The sequence below is a fragment of the Drosophila obscura genome, unplaced genomic scaffold, assembly GCF_018151105.1.
Source record: "Drosophila obscura isolate BZ-5 IFL unplaced genomic scaffold, ASM1815110v1 contig_84, whole genome shotgun sequence".
NCBI lineage: Eukaryota > Metazoa > Arthropoda > Insecta > Diptera > Drosophilidae > Drosophila > Drosophila obscura.
Window position 1 is genome coordinate 225,205 of NW_024542877.1, and position 18,534 is coordinate 243,738.

The following is an 18,534-nucleotide window of genomic DNA, read 5'->3' on the forward strand; positions in this document are numbered from 1 at the left end:
GGATGTAAACTTTCGTAGTATCCGCCCCCGCATTAGAATGGGAAGGAGCCCCAGTAGGAGCAGGAGCAGGAAGAGCACCTGCAAGTCTCGCTGACATCAGCTCATGCTCCGTGGCCAAATTGGGACTGGGGGGGGCCAATGGTGGACCCGACCACTCGATTGGTATTGTGCATTTTTGAGGCGAAATTAATGTTTAATCAACAAAGTGGCATGTCCGTGTCTCCCCCCCCCCACACCTTCTGTGACACTGGCACGCCCCCCACCACACCCTTGATGTGGTGGGCAGGGTGTGGGTGTGGCACCATCAGAGTGCATGGCAGGCATGTGGAAAACTAGCGAAATTGCATCAAAGAAAGGAAAATATTTGCAGTGCGTGGCGGGGCTGGGCAAAAAAATCGAAAATAAAAAATGAAAATCGGAAAATCGGATAATGCAAACAGCAAATTAAAAACGAAGCGCAACGAGAGGCTGTGTCAATGGGTTGGGAGGGGGGGGACATGAAGAAATGCTGCAGGACAGGACAGGACAGGGCAGGACAGGTTCTGTTACTGGTGCTCCTCCTACGCCCCCTCGATCTCGTCCTGTTCCTGTTGCTGGTGTTGGTGCTGCTGCTGCTCAGTGACCATGCGACCATGTTTGGGCCCGGCTAATTGAAAGCCGACGCCACCGCCGCCGCCGCCTTTGCGCTTTGCGCTTTGCAGCCAAAGACAAATATTGGATGGACCGCAGCTTTATGCATATTTAAAATCAATTAAGTCAATAAATAATAAGCACCGGCCTTAATGCAATTTCATATAAACGAAATGCGGCAAATGCTTGTTTGCCCATGCAACAGCAGCAAAGGCAGCAGCAATGGCGAGGACTGGAGAGGACTAGAGAGGACTGGAGAGGACTGGAGGACTGGAGGCTAGTGGCAGCAGGTAGGCAGCAGCCCAGAGAGGTCAAGAAACACGACACGGATAGCCCCGGAGCCCGAACCAGAGCCTGAAACGGATTTGGGCGCGACACGCTTCAAGAGTCCTCCACGCGCCACTTGGGAGCCACTTTGGTGGAGGCACAAAAGGGAAAGGAAGATGGAAAACGGGGTGGGGGTGGTGCACTCAACGGTGAGTTGCAAATTGTTGCCAGTTGTGTGCCGCACCGCATCAAGCTGCATGCCACATGCCAATTCGGACCAAAGCCAAAGCCGAGTGATTGAAAGGGGCACACACAAAGCGGTCGCCGGAGCACGCCAGCCAATGCACTCATCCACGAAATCTGGACACAAAGCGTGCCCCACTCGCTGCCCCTGCCACTGCATCTGCCCCCTCTTTGCAGCATCTCCTGGAAGCTGTGGCGAAGTAGAGCGAATCACAGAGCAAGCCAAGCGAAATCAAATGGAAAAAAATACCGGCTAAGCGCGTCCACAGCTCCTCCCTACAAGCCACGAAAAAAGTGCAAAAGGAACGACTCCCGGGGTCAGGCGGCTATGTCAAAGTAGGCGAGCAATTGGAGTGCAGCCGCAAATGTGGCACAACGAGTGCCAAAAGCTAAAAGCAATCGGAATGCGTCCAGAGTCCGGAGTCGACCAAGCAAACTCCAAAAAGTATGCAACGAAGATGATGATGATGCCATCCATCCAGTCCAAAAGACGAGCAACAAACAACAGAGCAGCAGCACCCCCCACACACACACACACATGAACACCCATTCACACACACACAGAGAGAGGGAATTGGGAAATTTCATTCATGACGATGAACTCTGAAGCTCTCTGGCTGCATGCATATGCCCCAGTCCTCAGTCCCCAGTCCTCAGTCCCCAGTCCTCAGTCTACAATCTCCACTCGACAGCCATGTCATGTCCTTGCAATGCCCAAGCCCAGGCGCCACTCCAGTCCCCCCCCGCCCACTCCAGCCCCCTCCCCACCACACACCAGTTTGAGTCCCCAATCCCTAGCCGTAGCCGTAACCGTAGCCGTGTCCGTGTCCGCGTGTGCATCTTTTTGCTTTCGTTTTAGAAAACTCACAACTCGCACGACATTCAAACCAAACCAGTCCAGACCAGACCAGGCCGCGGCATGCCAAAAAGAAACTGCAACGAATCAAGGACGAATTTTTTGGCAGTTTTTTCTGCTTCTGCTACGTGTACCTCGCCGCCACCCCAACACCCAACTCCTCACCATGAGTACTTGCGAGTGTGTGTGTGTGTGTGTGTGTGAGGAAATGTCGGTTTGGCTTTGTTTTCCAGTGACTCGACTCTGTTTCGGCTGGCATTATTGCTTCTGTTTCTCCTTTTTCTGCACACGATTCACGGTTATTCTTTGGCGTTTTTTGTGCCCGACAGGACAGCACAGCACAGCAGCACACGACACTCTCTGCTCGGTCTCTCGTGTAGCCAAAAAGAAACCATAAATGGAGCCAGCCAGGCAGCCTGAGTGGCCACTGCGACCCAGATATTCACATGGGGGTGGAGGGAAAGAAACGATCTTCTCCATCCTTCACCATCCTTCACTACAGTGTGTTGGTGTGTGGGTCTCGGGCTGTGCCAGTTCAATACTCATTAGTGGAACATGCTGACGATGGCACTACCTCGGCCGTGCCCCCCTGTGGAGAAAGTGCTAAAAAGCAATGTTCTCCATAAACTGAGGCCACACTCCGACAGAGAAAGAGAGAGATGGTATCGCTGGCTACGATGGACTCTCCTGTTGAATGGACTTACTCTGACGCTCCTCCCATTTGCGCTGTGTGCACTATCAATCTGTCTTGGCATGATCTGCCATTCTGCCTCTACCATTGCCATTTCCATTTGCCCTTCCCCTTTAGCGCCGCGCATGTTGTGTACATATGTGATGAGCATCTCCGGGCCTGGCATGCAAAGGAGCTACACGAAGAGCTGGGGCTAAGCCGCGTCGAGCTGCGATGGAACCAGCAGCAGAAGCAGAACAAAGGCGCCAAAGTCAGGCGGAGAATATACAAATCCCCCGGTTTGTAAGCCAATTTGCACTTAGGCTTATCTAATGTCATATCATTTGTATAATGCTCTGTTCTGGCCTGATACTTGATGCCTACTCGACTGGCACTGGCACTGGCATTGGCACTGCTATATGGCAGTCAATACTCTGCCACACACGCCACACACATGGGGCCACTGTCTCTGTCTCGTGCCCCGAAAAATGCTTGCACTATGCATGAATGTGTGGGCGTGTAGCATGTGGGAGCCGCACGCCTTATCCTGCGGGGTTCATTTCTAAGCTCATTTATGTTTATCACAAATGCGTGCCAAAGTGTGTCGTTATTCTTTGCCCCGCTTCGCTGTACACTCTTCGCTCTACACTCTCCGCTATCCGCTATCCGCTCTCCGCTATCCACTCTCCACTGCCGTCTTGAGCTTCAACTTTCGGGGCATCGTTGTCGATGTTGTCGAAGTTGTTGGCGTGGCGCGAACAAAAACATTTCAAATATTCAAAAAAAAGCCAAACCCCCACGCACATCGCACTCGTACATCGACACATGTAGGGAGGGATGGTGGATGGGTTGGTGGATGGTGGCTGGTGGCTGGTGGCTGGGGGGGGGCACGAACTGTACTCAACTAGTCGTGGCATGTACTGGCCATAGAAATTCATCTAACGGCTGTAACAGGTAATTGAACTTGGTTATATGGCCCTCGGAATGGCGTCGCGTCGCGCTGCAAATGGAAATTGTGGAAATGTGGAAGCCGGGGAAATGGGAAATGGAATTGAATGACGCGCGCGCATCGTGTGCCAAATGTGAAGGGTGGGTGGGGGGGTTGGGGCCCTCAGGCACTCCTCAGGCAAATGCGTGCGAACTATATAATGCGGGCATAAAAAGGATTTGCGCACAAGGAGCAGCACAAGGAGCGAAGGGCAGCATGTGTGCGTCGTGGCTGCTGCTGGCTGCTGATGCTGATACTCCCATGCGGTGGGGTGGGAACACATCTACTGATGTGTGTGTGTGGCATGAGGCAAGACGAGAGGCCAAGTCAATTTCAAGTAACATCCCGAGGACTCTGTTGCTATATGTATGAAAATTGCAAATTGTACTCCACATAGTTTGTGGCAGGGGCAGGACAACTGTTGAACTGTTGAATAATTCATGGCCAGCCGGGAGATTTAGGCAGAGCAACAAGATGATGTCTGTTAAGCGCGCTTGATGCCGATGTGTGGCACACATAACTGTAAATCGCCCGAGTGCGGAGTCCAAAGCCAGCAGCCCAAACTTCGCTGGCTGGCTGGCTGGTGGCACAGCTTAGATGGGGCACAGTTGGGGGCCACGGAAAGCCACTCATGTGAGTAGCACTGACTGCAAATCAGAGCTGGCTGCTGGATGGGGGGGAGGCTGTGTACATTCTGCTGCTGTGCTGATCTGCTGCTTCTCTGCTCTATTTGCCACACGCCACAAGCGAAGACAACAAAAGCAATAAGCTGCAAACAAAAACAATGCTCCCCAGTGCCCGGCACAGCCACAGCACAGCCATTCGATGCAACACGCAGCTCCGAGTCGAGTCTCGTTTGTGCATTTTCTTTTGCTTGCCACACACACACACAGCCCAACCCCACCCACGTGGCATGAATGGCGGACGTTTGCTGTCGTCACTGGGCTCCTGGTAGCTGCGTCCGTGTCCCCACTCACATGTGTGTGTACTTCCCCTCCCCCCAAGTGGCGGTGAAACTGAATAGGGGGCATGGGGCATGTTGGATGTGCATGGGTAGCTGCTACTCGCTTGCTGGGTGTGGGGTGGGGTGGGTGGCTGGTGCATGCGACTTTGGTCTTGGTCTTGTTGTCGTCGGGTGATTGTGTTAGGGACTTCTTTCTTTTGTTTGCCCAGCCGGCAGCACTTGCCAGCCAACAGGTGGCACCTACTTCTGGACACCAGCACCATACCGCATCGCATCGCACTCCACCCACCACTCCACCCACCCACAGGGCGAACGACCCACTGCCCACACAGCCCACACGGCTGAAGGACGTTCGACGCTTTTCTTTCCTTTTGCTGTGCAAACTTCTCCTTCTGCTTGTTTTTTGTCCACTCTGACTGCTTCTTTTGGTGGCTTCGCGTGCTCGGCAGAGCACTTTCCTGTTTCCTTTTTCTTTCGAATGATGGTGTGGCACACTCCACACTCCACCCCCATTGCTACCCACTCACCCTGCCACCCACCAGTGCACCCTCTTGCACTGGGGGCTGGGGAACTGGGAGCTTGACATTGAATTCTGGCTGTGCATCTGACTGCTTTTGCACTGGCTAGCCACTCGATTTTCTAAGCCTCTGTTTCAGACGCTATTTCTTTTAAAATATTAATTATTTATTTAGCATAGTTAAAGTAAACAATATACGTGAATTGCAATGAGTACAAACTCGAATGTTGTGTGGGCTTAGGCCTGTCTACGTGATGGTTTGAAAGCTGGCGGTGTCCTTCAGCGTCAGCGGCTTCCACTTGATATCCACGCTGTGGTCGGCCGGCGGCTGGTCATCGTCGCAGCTTCCAGAGCAATTGGACTTCTTATAATTATCAGCTGGGTCTGCAAGGCCCAGATAGATGTTAGCGAGTGTGGATGGAATGTACTTAACGCTCAGTTAGCACTTACCATGTGTGTGGTCGTGGTCCTCAGTGCAGGACTTTGGACAGAACACAATCTTCACATCGATGGGCTTGTGCACCGTCAGGGTGAGCTCGGGCACCTCTTCGGCGTCATAGTCGCCGGGATTGGACACTAATGGGTGGAACGAACGATTAACATCATGGCTCACTGGGCTGCCACTCGGTTTAGTGGCAATGGAAATTGGCGTTAGATGTACGGTTTGGTTCTGTGCCTCCAGCAGCCAGGGCTGACTGTTCACTCTGAGGACTTCTTTGTGTCTTGTGATTGCTGTGATTGATTCTGTTTCGGATTCTATTCTGATTTCAGGTGTCGTTGTTAATGCCACAGCGGCTGTTGCAGCATCTGTTGTTTGTCGTCTGCTTGTGGTTGGTGTCAATGTTGTAGCTGTTGTTGCTATTGTTGTTGTACTTGTTGCTATTTTTGGTGTAGTTGATGTTTCTGTTATTGTTGCTGCTGTTGTTTGTGTTGTTCTTGGACCCTCTGTGGTCGATGCACCCAGTCCCATGGGCGGCCGTATTTGTTTCAGTGTACTTGCTGTGGAAATGTCAAAATGATTCCCCCCATCAGCCTCGGGTCTGGATTGCACGCTGAGTTCGTCCCAATTCATTGCTAAATCATTTTCAAATGAATTCGCGCTGCTTGCTACCAGAGCCGCAGGCAGGATGGAGTGTCGCTTCGCAGTGCCCGGCCGCTGCTCAACCTCTTGCTTGCCTTCAGTGGATCTTTCTGTGGCATTCACTTGGCCCGTGAATGCCTCTGCATCGCTCGCAGAATCGTAGTCCTTGTAGTCTTCATCCTCATAATATTCGGAGCTGAGATTGCTCGAGTTTCTTGCGGGCAGATGCGATGCCCCAATCCCTGCCTCTGCAGGCGCTGGTGTACTTTTACTTGTACTCGTGCTGGTGCTGCTGGACTCCAGAGGTGCTGCTGTGGAAGTGGACAGCTGAGGCACAGCTGTGGATGCTGTGGATATCTCAGGTGCTGCTGTGGATGTGGCTGTCCGAGGGACAGCTGTGGATATGGAGATGGTCTCTTCTGTACGTCCCCCTTTGAGCACGCCAATCAGCAAACTATTCTGCTCCTGCTGTTGTGGTGGTGGCGCTATTGGCTTTGCCTCTTGCGGACGGCTAAGCCGCTCTTTCAGCAGGGTCATCACGAAACTCTTTTGAGGCGTTTCCGTGGATGTGCCGGATACCTGGGACTGGGACTCTTCCGTTTGGTTCAGCCTGTTTCTAAGCAGACTCATGAGGAAGCTTTTGTGAGGTGATTCCGTGGTTATGCTCGACATCTGGATCTCTTCCGGACGGGATAACTTCTCTTTGAGCAGCTTCATCAGCATTCTCTTGTGGGCTTCAGTGTCCAAGTTCTTGGCTTCTGCGAACACATCGTTTTCCAGTTCTGAGACCGAAGCCGGAGCTTCATCATTGACATAGTCGGAGTCCGCATAGTTATCCGCGTACTCCGAATCACTAGTCATCGTTGCATTCGGCTTGGCAGTAGTTGTGGAAGATAGTTCTGGCAGTGGGCGGCTGGTCGTAGTAGAAGTAGTTTCAGTATTCAGCTCCTGCTGCAGGGGTTCGACCAGCGGCGGCACCACAGCGGCTGCGGTGGTGCTAGCCGTGGCTTTAGCAGTCTCCTTCTGCACAACTTCATTCGCTTCATCTGCGTAGAGCTCGGACGTTTCGCTGTCATAATATTCAGAGTCTTCGGGCTCCGCCTTCGTGGAGTTTGGCGATGCCAACACAGGGGACGGGGACGTCTGTTCAATTGAACGCTTCTGCGTTGAGGCCAACTGTTTGATGGACAACCGCAGGGACTCGGCCATGAATGGCTTGGATGTGGCCAGGTTGTGCCTGGCCAGCTGTGCGAGGGTCACACTAGGTGTGGGCGCGCGAATGGTGGTCGGCGGTGGGGTGGATATCACATGGAAGAGTTTCTCCAGCAGATGTGCCGCTGCCAACGTTGACATTGCGGATTTCTTCGTCCGGGGATCCTCTGTCGTCGCATCCACTTCCGCTTTGCTGTCTGCCGCCGCCACCAGTGGCGCATCGTCCATGTAGTCAAGATTCAGTTCACTGGAAACAAAGTTGTGGGCAACCACATGCTCCTGCAAGCCCTTCTCCCTAACGAACAGATTCTTATTTGTGGATAATTCGGGGTTGCTGTTTGTGTTGCTGAGTTCTTGCTGTTGGCTTTGTGGTGGTTCGTGTTCGTTTTCGTGTAGTTCTTGTAGTTGATTCTGTTGTTGTGTACATGCAATGTTTTGTGTCTTTGTATCTGTAAAGTAAGTGTTGTGTGTGGGTTAGGAATTCCTTGCCGCATGGCACAAATGCTTGGAAAATCATCTTTGGATTCTTTGGACTTACCCTCCGTCGTTCCATGATCAGGGCAGACTGGTTTCGTTACCGTGGTCTGCTCTTCCGAAGGAGTACTGCTCTTGGCAGTTGTTGTAGTTGTTTCAAGTGTGGTGCTGCCTGACGGTTGGGGGCTCGTTGTTGTCGATGGTGCTGATGATGGTTGGGCTGTTGTCGTTGTAGGCTTTTCAGATGTCGAACTTTTCGGAGTTGTTGTTGTCTGTTGTGTGGTGGTTGAGGTAGTTGTCGATTGCGGAGTGGTTGTTGTTGTTGGTTGTGGAGTGGTACTGGTAATAGTTGTCGACTTCGGAGTCGTGGATGTTGTTTGTTCTGTGGGCGTTGAGATAGTTGTCGATTTCGCAGTTGTAGTAGACACATTCGGGGTGGTGGTTGTTATTGTCGACGTTTTCGGAGCTGTCGTTGTTGTTATTTGAGTGGTGCTTGTAATGGTTGTTGATTTAGGAGTTGTCACTGTGGTTTCAGGAGTTGTGGTTGTAATAGTTGTAGATTTCGGAGTTGTCTGTGGTTGGCGTGGTTGTAATTGTCGACGTTTCGGATTTGAGTGGTGGTTGTAATTGTTGTAGATTTCGGAGTTGTACTGTTGTTATTTGAGTGGTGCTTGTAATGGTTGTTGATTTCGGAGTTGTCACTGTGGTTTCAGGAGTTGTGGTTGTAATAGTTGTAGATTTCGGAGTTGTCACTGTGGTATCAGGCGTTGTGGTTGTAATTGTCGACGTTTTCGGAGTTGTCGTTGTTGCCTCCGGAGTTGTGGTTGTAATTGTCGTAGATTTCGGAGTTGTTGTTGTTATTTGAGTGGTGCTTGTAATGGTTGTCGATTTCGGAGTTGTCACTGTGGTTTCAGGAGTTGTGGTTGTAATAGTTGTAGATTTCGGAGTTGTCACTGTGGTATCAGGCGTTGTGGTTGTAATTGTCGACGTTTTCGGAGTTGTCGTTGTTGGCTCCGGAGTTGTGGTTGTAATTGTCGTAGATTTCGGAGTTGTCGTTGTTGTAATTTGAGTGGTGCTTGTAATGGTTGTAGATTTCGGAGTTGTCACTGTGGTCTCAGGAGATTTGGTTGTAATTGTTGTTGATTTCGGAGTTGTCACTGTGGTTTCAGGAGATGTGGTTGTAATGGTCGAAGTTTTCGGAGTTGACGTTCTTGGCGCCGGAGTTGTGGTTGTAATTGTCGACGTTTTCGGAGTTGTTGTCGTTGGTTTTTGAGTGGTGCTTGTAATTGTTGTCGACTTCGGAGTTGTTACTGTGGTCTCAGGATTTGTGGTAGTTATAGTCGTAGATTTCGGAGTTGTCACTGTGGTCTCAGGCGTTTTGGTTGTAATAGTTGTAGATTTCGGAGTTGTCGTTGTTGGTGTTTGAGTTGTAATAATTGTAGATTTTGGAGTTGTCACTGTGGTCTCAGGAGTTGTGGTTGTAATTGTCGAAGATTTCGGAGTTGTCGTTGTTGTTATTTGAGTGGTGCTTGTAATAGTTGTAGATTTCGGAGTTGTCACTGTGGTCTCAGGAGATGTGGTTGTAATTGTTGTCGATTTCGGAGTTGTCACGGGTGGTTTCAGGAGATGTGGTTGTAATGGTCGAAGTTTTCGGAGTTGACGTTGTTGGCGCCGGAGTGGTGGTTGTAGTTGTTGACGTTTTCGGAGTTGTTGTCACTGTTGGTTTTTGAGTGGTGCTTGTAATTGTTGTCGACTTCGGAGTTGTTGTTGTTGGTCTCAGGATTTGTAGGTAGTAATAGTCGTAGATTTCGGAGTTGTCACTGTGGTCTCAGGCGTTTTTGTTGTAATTGTCGACGTTTTCGGAGTTGTCGTTGTTGGCTTTTGGGTGGTGCTTGCAATAGTCGTAGATTTGGGAGTTGTCACTGTTGTTTTAGGAGTTGTGGTTGTAACAGTTGGGTCCGGAGTTGTGCTTGTAATAGTCGTAGATTTCGGAGTTGTCACTGTTGGCTTTGGAGTTGTTGACGTCTCCTTTTGAGTTGTGCTGTTTGTTGTAGTTGATTTCGGAGTTGTCGTCGTTTCAACTGTTGTCGTAGTAGCCGGCGGCACGCAGTGCGGTGGCATTGTCGTCTTAGACGGTGCCTCGGTGGAGCTCTCTCGCTTCACGGTTGTACTCTTTGAAGTGCCGTCGGGTGTGGAGGAGGTGGGCAGAATGACAATGTTCTCGGACAGATGTCCTTTGAACGCCTTAAGGGTTTCCATCTGTTCCGGGGCCTCCGTAACTTCATTCATTTTGGCTGTAGAATATGTGTACCTTTTGTACTGGTATTTGGTGGTTCCCTTGCTTTTGTACTTTGCTGTGGCGGACTCTTCCTCCACGAGACTCTCAGCTGCAGGCTGGGATCTATATTGATACGGTTGGTATTCATAAGACGGATAGATTGGGGGGCCAGCCGTGGTTGTGGTAGTCGTGGGCGGAATTACAATATCCACCGACGGCTTTTCGGCAATTCCAGACTTCATCACAGACGGCTCATTGACCTGCTCCTTTACTCCTGATGCCGTGTCGTAGTCATCCTCCTCGTAAAGGGTATGCGGGGCTGGGTACGGGTAGTAGTGTGGCAGTTGGGGATAGGCAACCTGTGGCACGGGCACTGGCACGTAATCGTGGCACTTGACCTCGCTGCGCGGTCGGCAGAGTCTCCGTTTGGGGTCATAGCTGTTGCTGCCGGGACACTTGAAGCGGGTCTGCAGATAGTTTCCGTTCTCCTGCAGCTTGCAGGTGTAGTAGAGGGCGCAGTCCGTGGGCGACCGGAAGGTGCCCTCCTCCGTGCACTCGGGAAACTTGATCTCACAGTTAACGGGTATATAGCTGCCGCTGTTCGAGATCTCCGTCGATGGGCACTCGTCGCCGGGAATGCACTTCCTCTTTAGTGGCGAAAAAATCGTTCCCGATGGGCAGGCAAAGAGCCAGGGCAGCGACTCGTTCTTGTCGCACCTGTAGTAGACCCTGCAGTCGCTCGGATGTGCGAACCGTCCCTCCTTCACACAGGGCGGCGCTTGGGGCTGCACCCGATGGGCGCAGCGACCACTGCTTGAGTTGAAGCTCTGTACAGAAGAAAAATGTTGCGTGTTGCGTGTTGCGGGTTACGGGATTACGGGATTAACGGATTAGCGCTGGCAAGAGCGATGGGTTACCTCGAGTTTCGGGCACTTGCTGAAGATCACACAGTTGGGCTGGCAGACATAGTAGTACTCCTGCTGGTCGGGATGCGGCTTAATCCCCAAGTAGTTCCTCGAGCACCGATTGTTCTGCAGAAGCAGAGGCAGAGACACACAAAATGTTAAGTTGGTTCCCCCAACAGCAACAGCTACAGCAATGGCTCCCTTTTGTTTTCACTTACATAATCAATTCGAACTGGAATGCCGCCGCCGGGGAAGGGCTTGTAGACGCCATAGACACTATCGTAGTAGCTGCCCGGTGGACTGAACACCGGCGGTGGCGCCTGGTAGCCGTATCCGTAGGGCGCCTGGTAGGCATACGGCTGTCCGTAGTAGCCGCTGGGCAGCAGCGAATGTTGCGGCGGCCCGCCGGAGTAGTCGCTCGGCACTTGGCGGATCGAGCGACTGTTCACCAGGGTGAACAGGGCCACAAGCAGCAGCAGCAGCCAGATGGAGTGGGTCATGGCGGGCACTTCCACTTCACTTCCACTTCCAGTTGGCGAGGGTCGAGAGTGATAAAGGGAGGGAGCCTAATCTTGATGTGGATCACGAACACGAACTAAACTTATCGCACTACGACTGGGGACATCTGACGAACACACGTACTCCACACCTACTCTACACTGTACACTGTACTCTGTAGTATCTATTCCTGCGGGTCCTCGCTGCTATTTTGTTAGTCCTTTTGCTGCTGCGACCGCGCTTACCTCTCGTCAGACAATGTTGGGTTACAGCGGGGCAGACGCGCTTAAATGGTCTCTGGAGTGCGCTCGCTTTCGAGAATGTTGCATAACTTAAATGCCAATGGGCCGCGTCGTGATTTAAGTACAAGAAACGTTTGCCCACCGAGACACAGCGAGCGCGTCGAAGAGCAAGAAAGCTAAAAAAAAAAAAAAAAGAAGAAAAGTCACAGTGCCGCTCTCCGGCTGCATAGTCTGGGTCTAGCTAGCTTTGTGCTCTCTCCACGTGCCCCACAGACCGGAAGAGGGCCCCCGAGCCGTAGCGGTAAGCAGCGTTCATATCAGGGCCGTGCACCGCTCGCTCTAAAATGCATGACTACATAGTATAATTTTTGATGGCGGGAGAGAGAGAGCGAGATGAGCGACTGCATTTACTTCCGTCCCGGAGATGGGTCGATGTCGTTGCCGTCTTATTGCGTTGATCTGGCATGAGTAATCCGTTCTAGACGTGATCAATGGAGCTGGCCAATGCGGAACCAATGCAAAGTCTGCAGCGATAAGAAAAAAAATGTAAACATCTGTCTATGAAATCAGTAAAAAATCATGAAAATACGACCATACAAAAATAGCCAAAAAAACAATGCTTTGGGGGGCGAGAGGCAGCACGCAAAATGATGCAGATGCAGAAGCAGAGGCAGAAGCAGAGTTGGATGCTGATGGAGATGCCACACCCACGCAAATTTCAGCCCAAGGTTACTCACCATGCAACACCCCAAACCCCAGGCCCAAGCCCGAACCCAAACCCAAACCCGTAATTGTTTACGATTCTTTCACGTACTTGCGACGAGTAGGCGAGAGTTACGCACCAAAATATTTTGACGATTCGTGCGTCATTTAACACGTTTTGCACTCTTGGCCCGAAAGGGCACGAATTCCGGGGTGGGCGTTGCGATGCGCTGCGCTTCTTTCCGCTGCGGCTGCGGCTGCATAACAGCGCCCACGTTAGAATGAAAAAGGGTCTGTTTCCACGTAAATAACCCTGCAATCTCAGGCACGTTCCCCTATGTAACTCCTAGCCAAAAAACCAAACCAGATAAAGCCCACCTAGTTGCGACTTTGTGGCCTGAGTTTATTCTTGCCCGTGGAAACCATTCAAACAATGGCTTTTCATGGAACAAAAACTCAGAAAATCCAAGCTCCTGCATTTAGCAAAATTTATCAATGAATAATACAAATGGTGCGAAAAAACATTGTACCTGCTGGGTAATATGTGAAAGATAAAATCTAAAAATTAATCTACAGATACGTGCTGCAAGAAAATCTAAAAGAAAACACTTGGCTTTATTTTATTTACGTATTTTATTTCAAACATTTTCCATCTGCACATATATCTATGGGAATGTTTGTGCAATAGCTGGGATCTTGCACTCGCAGTTGATACTATGTTTGCACCTGACCATCCACACATAATCTGCTTATACCACACGAATATCACATGAAAACATACGCGAGCGAAAACATCTGTATTTTATTTCCGGCTCTTGGCTTCCACGATGCGCCACGATGCGATTCCATATGGGGCCAGCAATCGCTGGAGTTTTCTTGGTGGGGTGCCATCACATAATCTCACTAAATACGTGATATCCGAACGATAGCTGAATATGGGAGCACTAATCTCGTTGTCATCGACAATAGACAAGATCAACACCAATCAAACGCTGAAACACTGGGCTGCTCTTATCTATGCCAAATGCCATTGCATTCTTCATGATACTCAGGCATTCCCACGTTGCAGATCTATATCTAGAGATTACCAGCTATGGAGTGGGGATGGGGCAAAGAGGCCCGCCGCGGCGGTGGGTGCGACAATATAGATATGCTGACGAAAAGTCTGCCACTGAATATTGAATATGCATGCATACATATATTGAATGATTTCGACACTTACCTATCTGGATGTTTTTGTGAAGGATTGAAAGTCCCTCACAAGAAGCCCAGACAATTTAGATAGCAAAGTTTTGTGCGGACTAAAATTGTACAGCCTTCTGTAAAAAATAACAATAAAAACGGAGAAAACTTTTCCAAATAAATTGCAGTGAAAAGATTCGGAAATAATGTCGTGACTTTTACAGTGTTATTAAACTTTTGTACCGCTCGCTGGGGCAAGGCTGGCAATAGATATACACATATATCGGCATGCATATATATCGATGACATTAGCTGCACTATCTCAATCGATGATTGAAATGTCAATTGCTGTCATTCGTTCGGCTAAAAGTCATACAAATATTTGCAGCGGCACTCGCTTGATGGTTTTTGTGCTTTCTACGCTGTTTCTTTTTCCTGCATCGCTGTTCTAGTGGTAAGTGTCGGCCTGTGCGCTTAGAACTTTATTATTTGCAATATATTTTGAGCGCGTTGAACGATGCCTCGAATGGAAGTCGGTACTGGTAACCTCTAGATTATATATTTGTAATTTCCCCAAACTCAGCTTGCAATTGACCTTGGTTGGGAAAATGTAGAATGATTTTTGGCTCTGAGATTCTGTGGTTTATTTTTCCCCTTACTTCTCAGTTTTCTCCATAGCTCATTTTTGCATAGCTCATTTTTTCATAACTCTTTAAAAGTGCCAAGTGCTAAGTGTGCCAAAATATTTGTTCGCCCAACCTTTTTTTTTCCTTTCATAACTTGACCAAAAACACTTGCAATTAATTTTGGATGCTGACTGACAAATTGTCGGGCGACAAATAAAAGTAATTGCAGAAATTTTAAGATATGACAATAAACAAACGAATATTCTCAAGGGATCAATTAATTTCACAGGCTCGTGAGAATGGATACGCGCTATTGGTATTAACATCCCGGTGTCGCAGATCCGATTCGATTTTTTTTTCGAATTTCTATGATGCAGTGTGCAGACTTTAGATAGCAAAGTGACGTGGTAGGGTACGGCGCATACCAATCCAAATAAAGTGAAGAAGGTAAATAAGTTCCCATGGAATTCTGCCATCTGGATATTACACAGAGAATAATTCGACAAAATTCGACCGTTTTTTGCCATAGTCCCGAATCTGCTTAATTGATTTTATTGCCCCAAGCGCTCAGGATTTTAGACGCAGAACACGAACTAATATTCAGAGATCAGAAACGCCTCCACATGGCATTTCTGCAAGCTTTTGACATGCATTCTACATGAAATGAGCGCCGATCGTTGCTGTCGTGGCGTCGCAGAGAGCGAGAGCGAGAGAGAGCTTTAGCTCTGAGTTGCGGTTCGAAACTTCGCTGGCGATCGAGAACTAAACAAAGTACGAAACCGACAAAAGCTTCCAACAAAAGCTCCCAATAACTTGTCGGGAGAGTAAAGCAACCAAACCCAACCTCACCCACGATCCAGAGCAGGAACTGTGGCGGGCAGGACATGCCAGGGCCCTCGTCTTCGCCTTCGCCTTCATCCTTGTGTTTGAGTCTCTTAACTAACGAACTATTCACGCAAGAGAGCGGCAAAGTAAAATCCAGCTAAGAGGCTGGGCACCCCACATCCTGCTCCTCCCCTCTCTCCTTGTGCCAACAGAAGAGCAGCAAAAGAAATGAAAGCAGCCGAACAGAAAAAGTTGAGAAAAGTTTGCTGCAAGGAGAAGGAAAAAAGTAAAGTAGCATCCAGCCAAAGAGAAGGAAAATGTTTCCCGGCACAGAGGTGGTAGGCAACATGAGTGGGTGCTGGAGTGTGAGTGGGTGCTGGAGTGTGTGCGGGAGAGTGGGAGGGGCGTGGGGCAAATCCAGAGACCAAAATAAACAGTAGCAGCAGCAGCAGCAGAATCGCTGCCAAGCCAAAGTTGCTGGAACAGGAGCAGTAGCAGCAGCAGCAGCAGCCGAGGCAGAACCAAACAAGACAACAAAAAAAACATCGAAAGGGAAAATGAACAAAAAATGGCGAAGAAAACGAGAGGAAAACAACGAAAAGGAGCCTCCTCGTAGTGTGCGATTGTATTAGTATTGGCGTTCGCCTCGCGTTGGCGTTGGCGTTGGCGTCAGCATCGGCGTCGACGTTGACGTCAGCATTGCTACCCTGTATGTGTTTGTGTGTGGGTGTGTGTGTGGGTGTGTGTGTGGTGCGTGCAGCTTCTACGTCCCCATGTGGGTTGCGTTGCCCAACCAAGACTTTCACTCTCGTTGCGTTGACGTCGACAGCAGCTTCGGCTTCGGCATTGGCATCGACGTCAAGTTTTTCTTTTGCAGCTGTCATGTGCTGAGGGGGGGTTGAGGCGTGGGCGTGAGGCATGGTGCATGGGGGCGGGGGGACAACAAGAAGAAATTCTCCCAAGCAAACGCTAGAAAAAGGCATACGAAAGTGCGGCGAAACTGATAAATTTCCACGCCAAAACGCAGGCCAGCAAAAAAAAACAAGAAAAAGAAAAAACCAGGCAACGACGACGACGTTTCAAGGCTGCCTGGTGAATAGGGGCAAAGGTAACAGGTAGATGTGCTGGCGGAGTGGCAGCGGGGGGTTTGGCAGAAGCGACCTTGAGAGTCCATTCTTTGGCTCCTTTTTTGGGGTGGGCAGACCGAGACCAAAAACCGAGCCGGGACTTGACTGATGCCAGACGTCATTCTCCGAATGTGGTAACAAAAGCGCCGCCCGGCCCGGCCGTGTCTTGCCCAGCCTGTTGGCTGTGGTTGGTGGCCTGTGGTGGCCTCTGTCCTGGGTCAGGAGCCAAGCACAGTTCTAATTACCCGAACAGCTGACAGTTCGAAGTTCGAGCCACTGACCCACACACACAGACACAGCCACAGAGACATTGGCATATGGGAAACCACCTGTAAGCTGAAGAGTCCTGCCAACGCTGACCCAGGCATAGATTTAGGCCGTGAATGAGGTTTTTTTTTGGGTGGTGGGTTGTCGTGCCCTCTCCTTTCCCTCCCTCACACACACACACTCTGCTGTCGACGCTGGCTTCGGTCTTTGCCGTCTCCGTCTCCCTCTCTGCTCCCCCACCCCAAAAAAGGGATTTTTCTCGCGTTTAGCTTTTCTCTCTTGCTTCGTTTTCTTCGAGCTCTGCTCTCAACAGGTTGCAACTTGCTTGCCCTCAAAGTCTGCTGCTGTATGCCGCTGTGTGTGTGTGTGTGTGTGTGTCAGCCACCGTATCGTCCTTGTCTGTCACGGAGGTGCTGCCGGGCCGCCGACCTGCCGAGCTGCTGAGGTGCCCTGCTGGGTGCTTTAAGGCGGCTTTAATGTGGCTGCCAGTGACCTTGAAGACCGGGCTAAGGCTAACGCTAAGGCTAAGCGCTGCTGCTGCTGCCATGGCAGCAGTCAAGCAGTCACCCCCCCCCCAAACCCACCCGGGCCACGGGGTCTCCTTCTGTCTGCCCCCAGTAGTCCTGGCAACCAGACAAATCATATGTGTGTGCGTGTGTGTGTGTGTGTGGCTCGTGTCCTTATGTGGATGTCGTTGTCACGGCTACGCACCAACAAATCGTGTGGAATACTCGTGTGCCTGACTGGCTCCTGCTGCTGCTCCTGCTACTGGCTCCTGATGCCCAAGCACGCCCTAATTTGGGCTATCCTGTCGTGCCGTGTCCTGTGTGCTGCCGGACCTTGGGGTCGCCTGTTTAGCCCCTCCTCAAGACGTTTCTCCGTCGATAGGTCAGGCTAGAGGCTCCGATACTGTCAGGCGGTGGTTGGTCCTTGATTAAAAGGTTCGCCTGATTTATGGGAGGCTATCGACTCGAGCGACGACTTGCGGTTTGATGTCTTAATCGGAGCGAAGGGCCTAAAACGGTACAACAGGAGCAGCAGCAGCAGCAGGGGCAGGGGCATGGGCAGGGGCCAGGGGGCAGTGGCAGCTCCATCCAGATAGATGCCACTGCAGTTTCTCTGTCCCTGGGCGAAACCTGTTTGGCCAGGCAACTGCATTCAGCCGCCGTCTCAGCCGCTGTCTCTGAGAGGACGATTTGAAAAACGAAGCGCATTAGCGAGCCAGAAATTGGGCCCCAAAGCAAAAACGAAATCGGCCGCAGCGGTGCGGGGGAAGGGCAGGCGGGCCGACGAGAGAGCAGAGCACTTGGAGCTCAAGTATTAAATTGCAGCGACCTACATAGAAAGCTCCGAAGATTGAGAGCAGCAGTGGCATGGGGCATGGGGCATGCAACAGGGGCCTGTACCTTGTCCCTGCCCCTACTTTTGAGTGGATTCGGAGTCGGATTGGGAGTCGAAGTGCAGCTTGAGATCGAGCCGAAGTCGAAGCCGAAGCCGAAGCCGATGTGGAAGCTTTCGACTGGCGCGTTGCACATGCGCCTACAACGTGGCCCGGGACTGCCTGCCTGGACTGTCCCTGGACCCCCCTAAGCCCCCTGAGCCATGGCTGGACACAAATGTTACGCTCTTGGGTTGCCTCCGCAAAACGCAACGCGACGCGACGCGGAACTAACAAAACTTGTTCCGAGTAGGGATCGCCAGTGCCCGCTACCCCGCTAACCCTTCTGCCCCCCCATCATTCGTTTGACATGAAGTTGCACAAACCGGTTGTCCCACTCTCGAGTGTGCGGCTAGCATTTGATTGAAGTTTCAGCCCCGAAATCGGCAGCGGAGTCCGAGTTGGAGTTGGAATTTCGAATAGGTGAAAAGCAGCAGCAGGAGGCAGAGGAGGGGTAGCATTGTAAGTGGTGCGAGTGGAGCCCCAGAGGGCTGATCCCCCCAAAGTTTTTCCCCCACTTGAAAATCAAATTAAGTTCTCTC

General features: G+C 50.8%; 1 protein-coding gene across 1 annotated transcript; it reads right to left on the reverse strand.

Annotated features, from left to right (window-relative positions):
* Window positions 1-5,297: 5,297 nt before the first annotated feature.
* LOC111074654 (mucin-2) lies at window positions 5,298-12,374 on the reverse strand. Its single transcript, XM_041595835.1, is given in 8 exon segments — window positions 5,298-5,519; window positions 5,586-5,711; window positions 7,967-8,474; window positions 8,554-9,510; window positions 9,512-9,671; window positions 9,710-11,007; window positions 11,098-11,211; window positions 11,304-12,374. Coding segments are annotated over 8 exon segments (3,582 nt in total). The 5' UTR covers window positions 11,586-12,374; the 3' UTR covers window positions 5,298-5,382.
* Window positions 12,375-18,534: the final 6,160 nt, after the last annotated feature.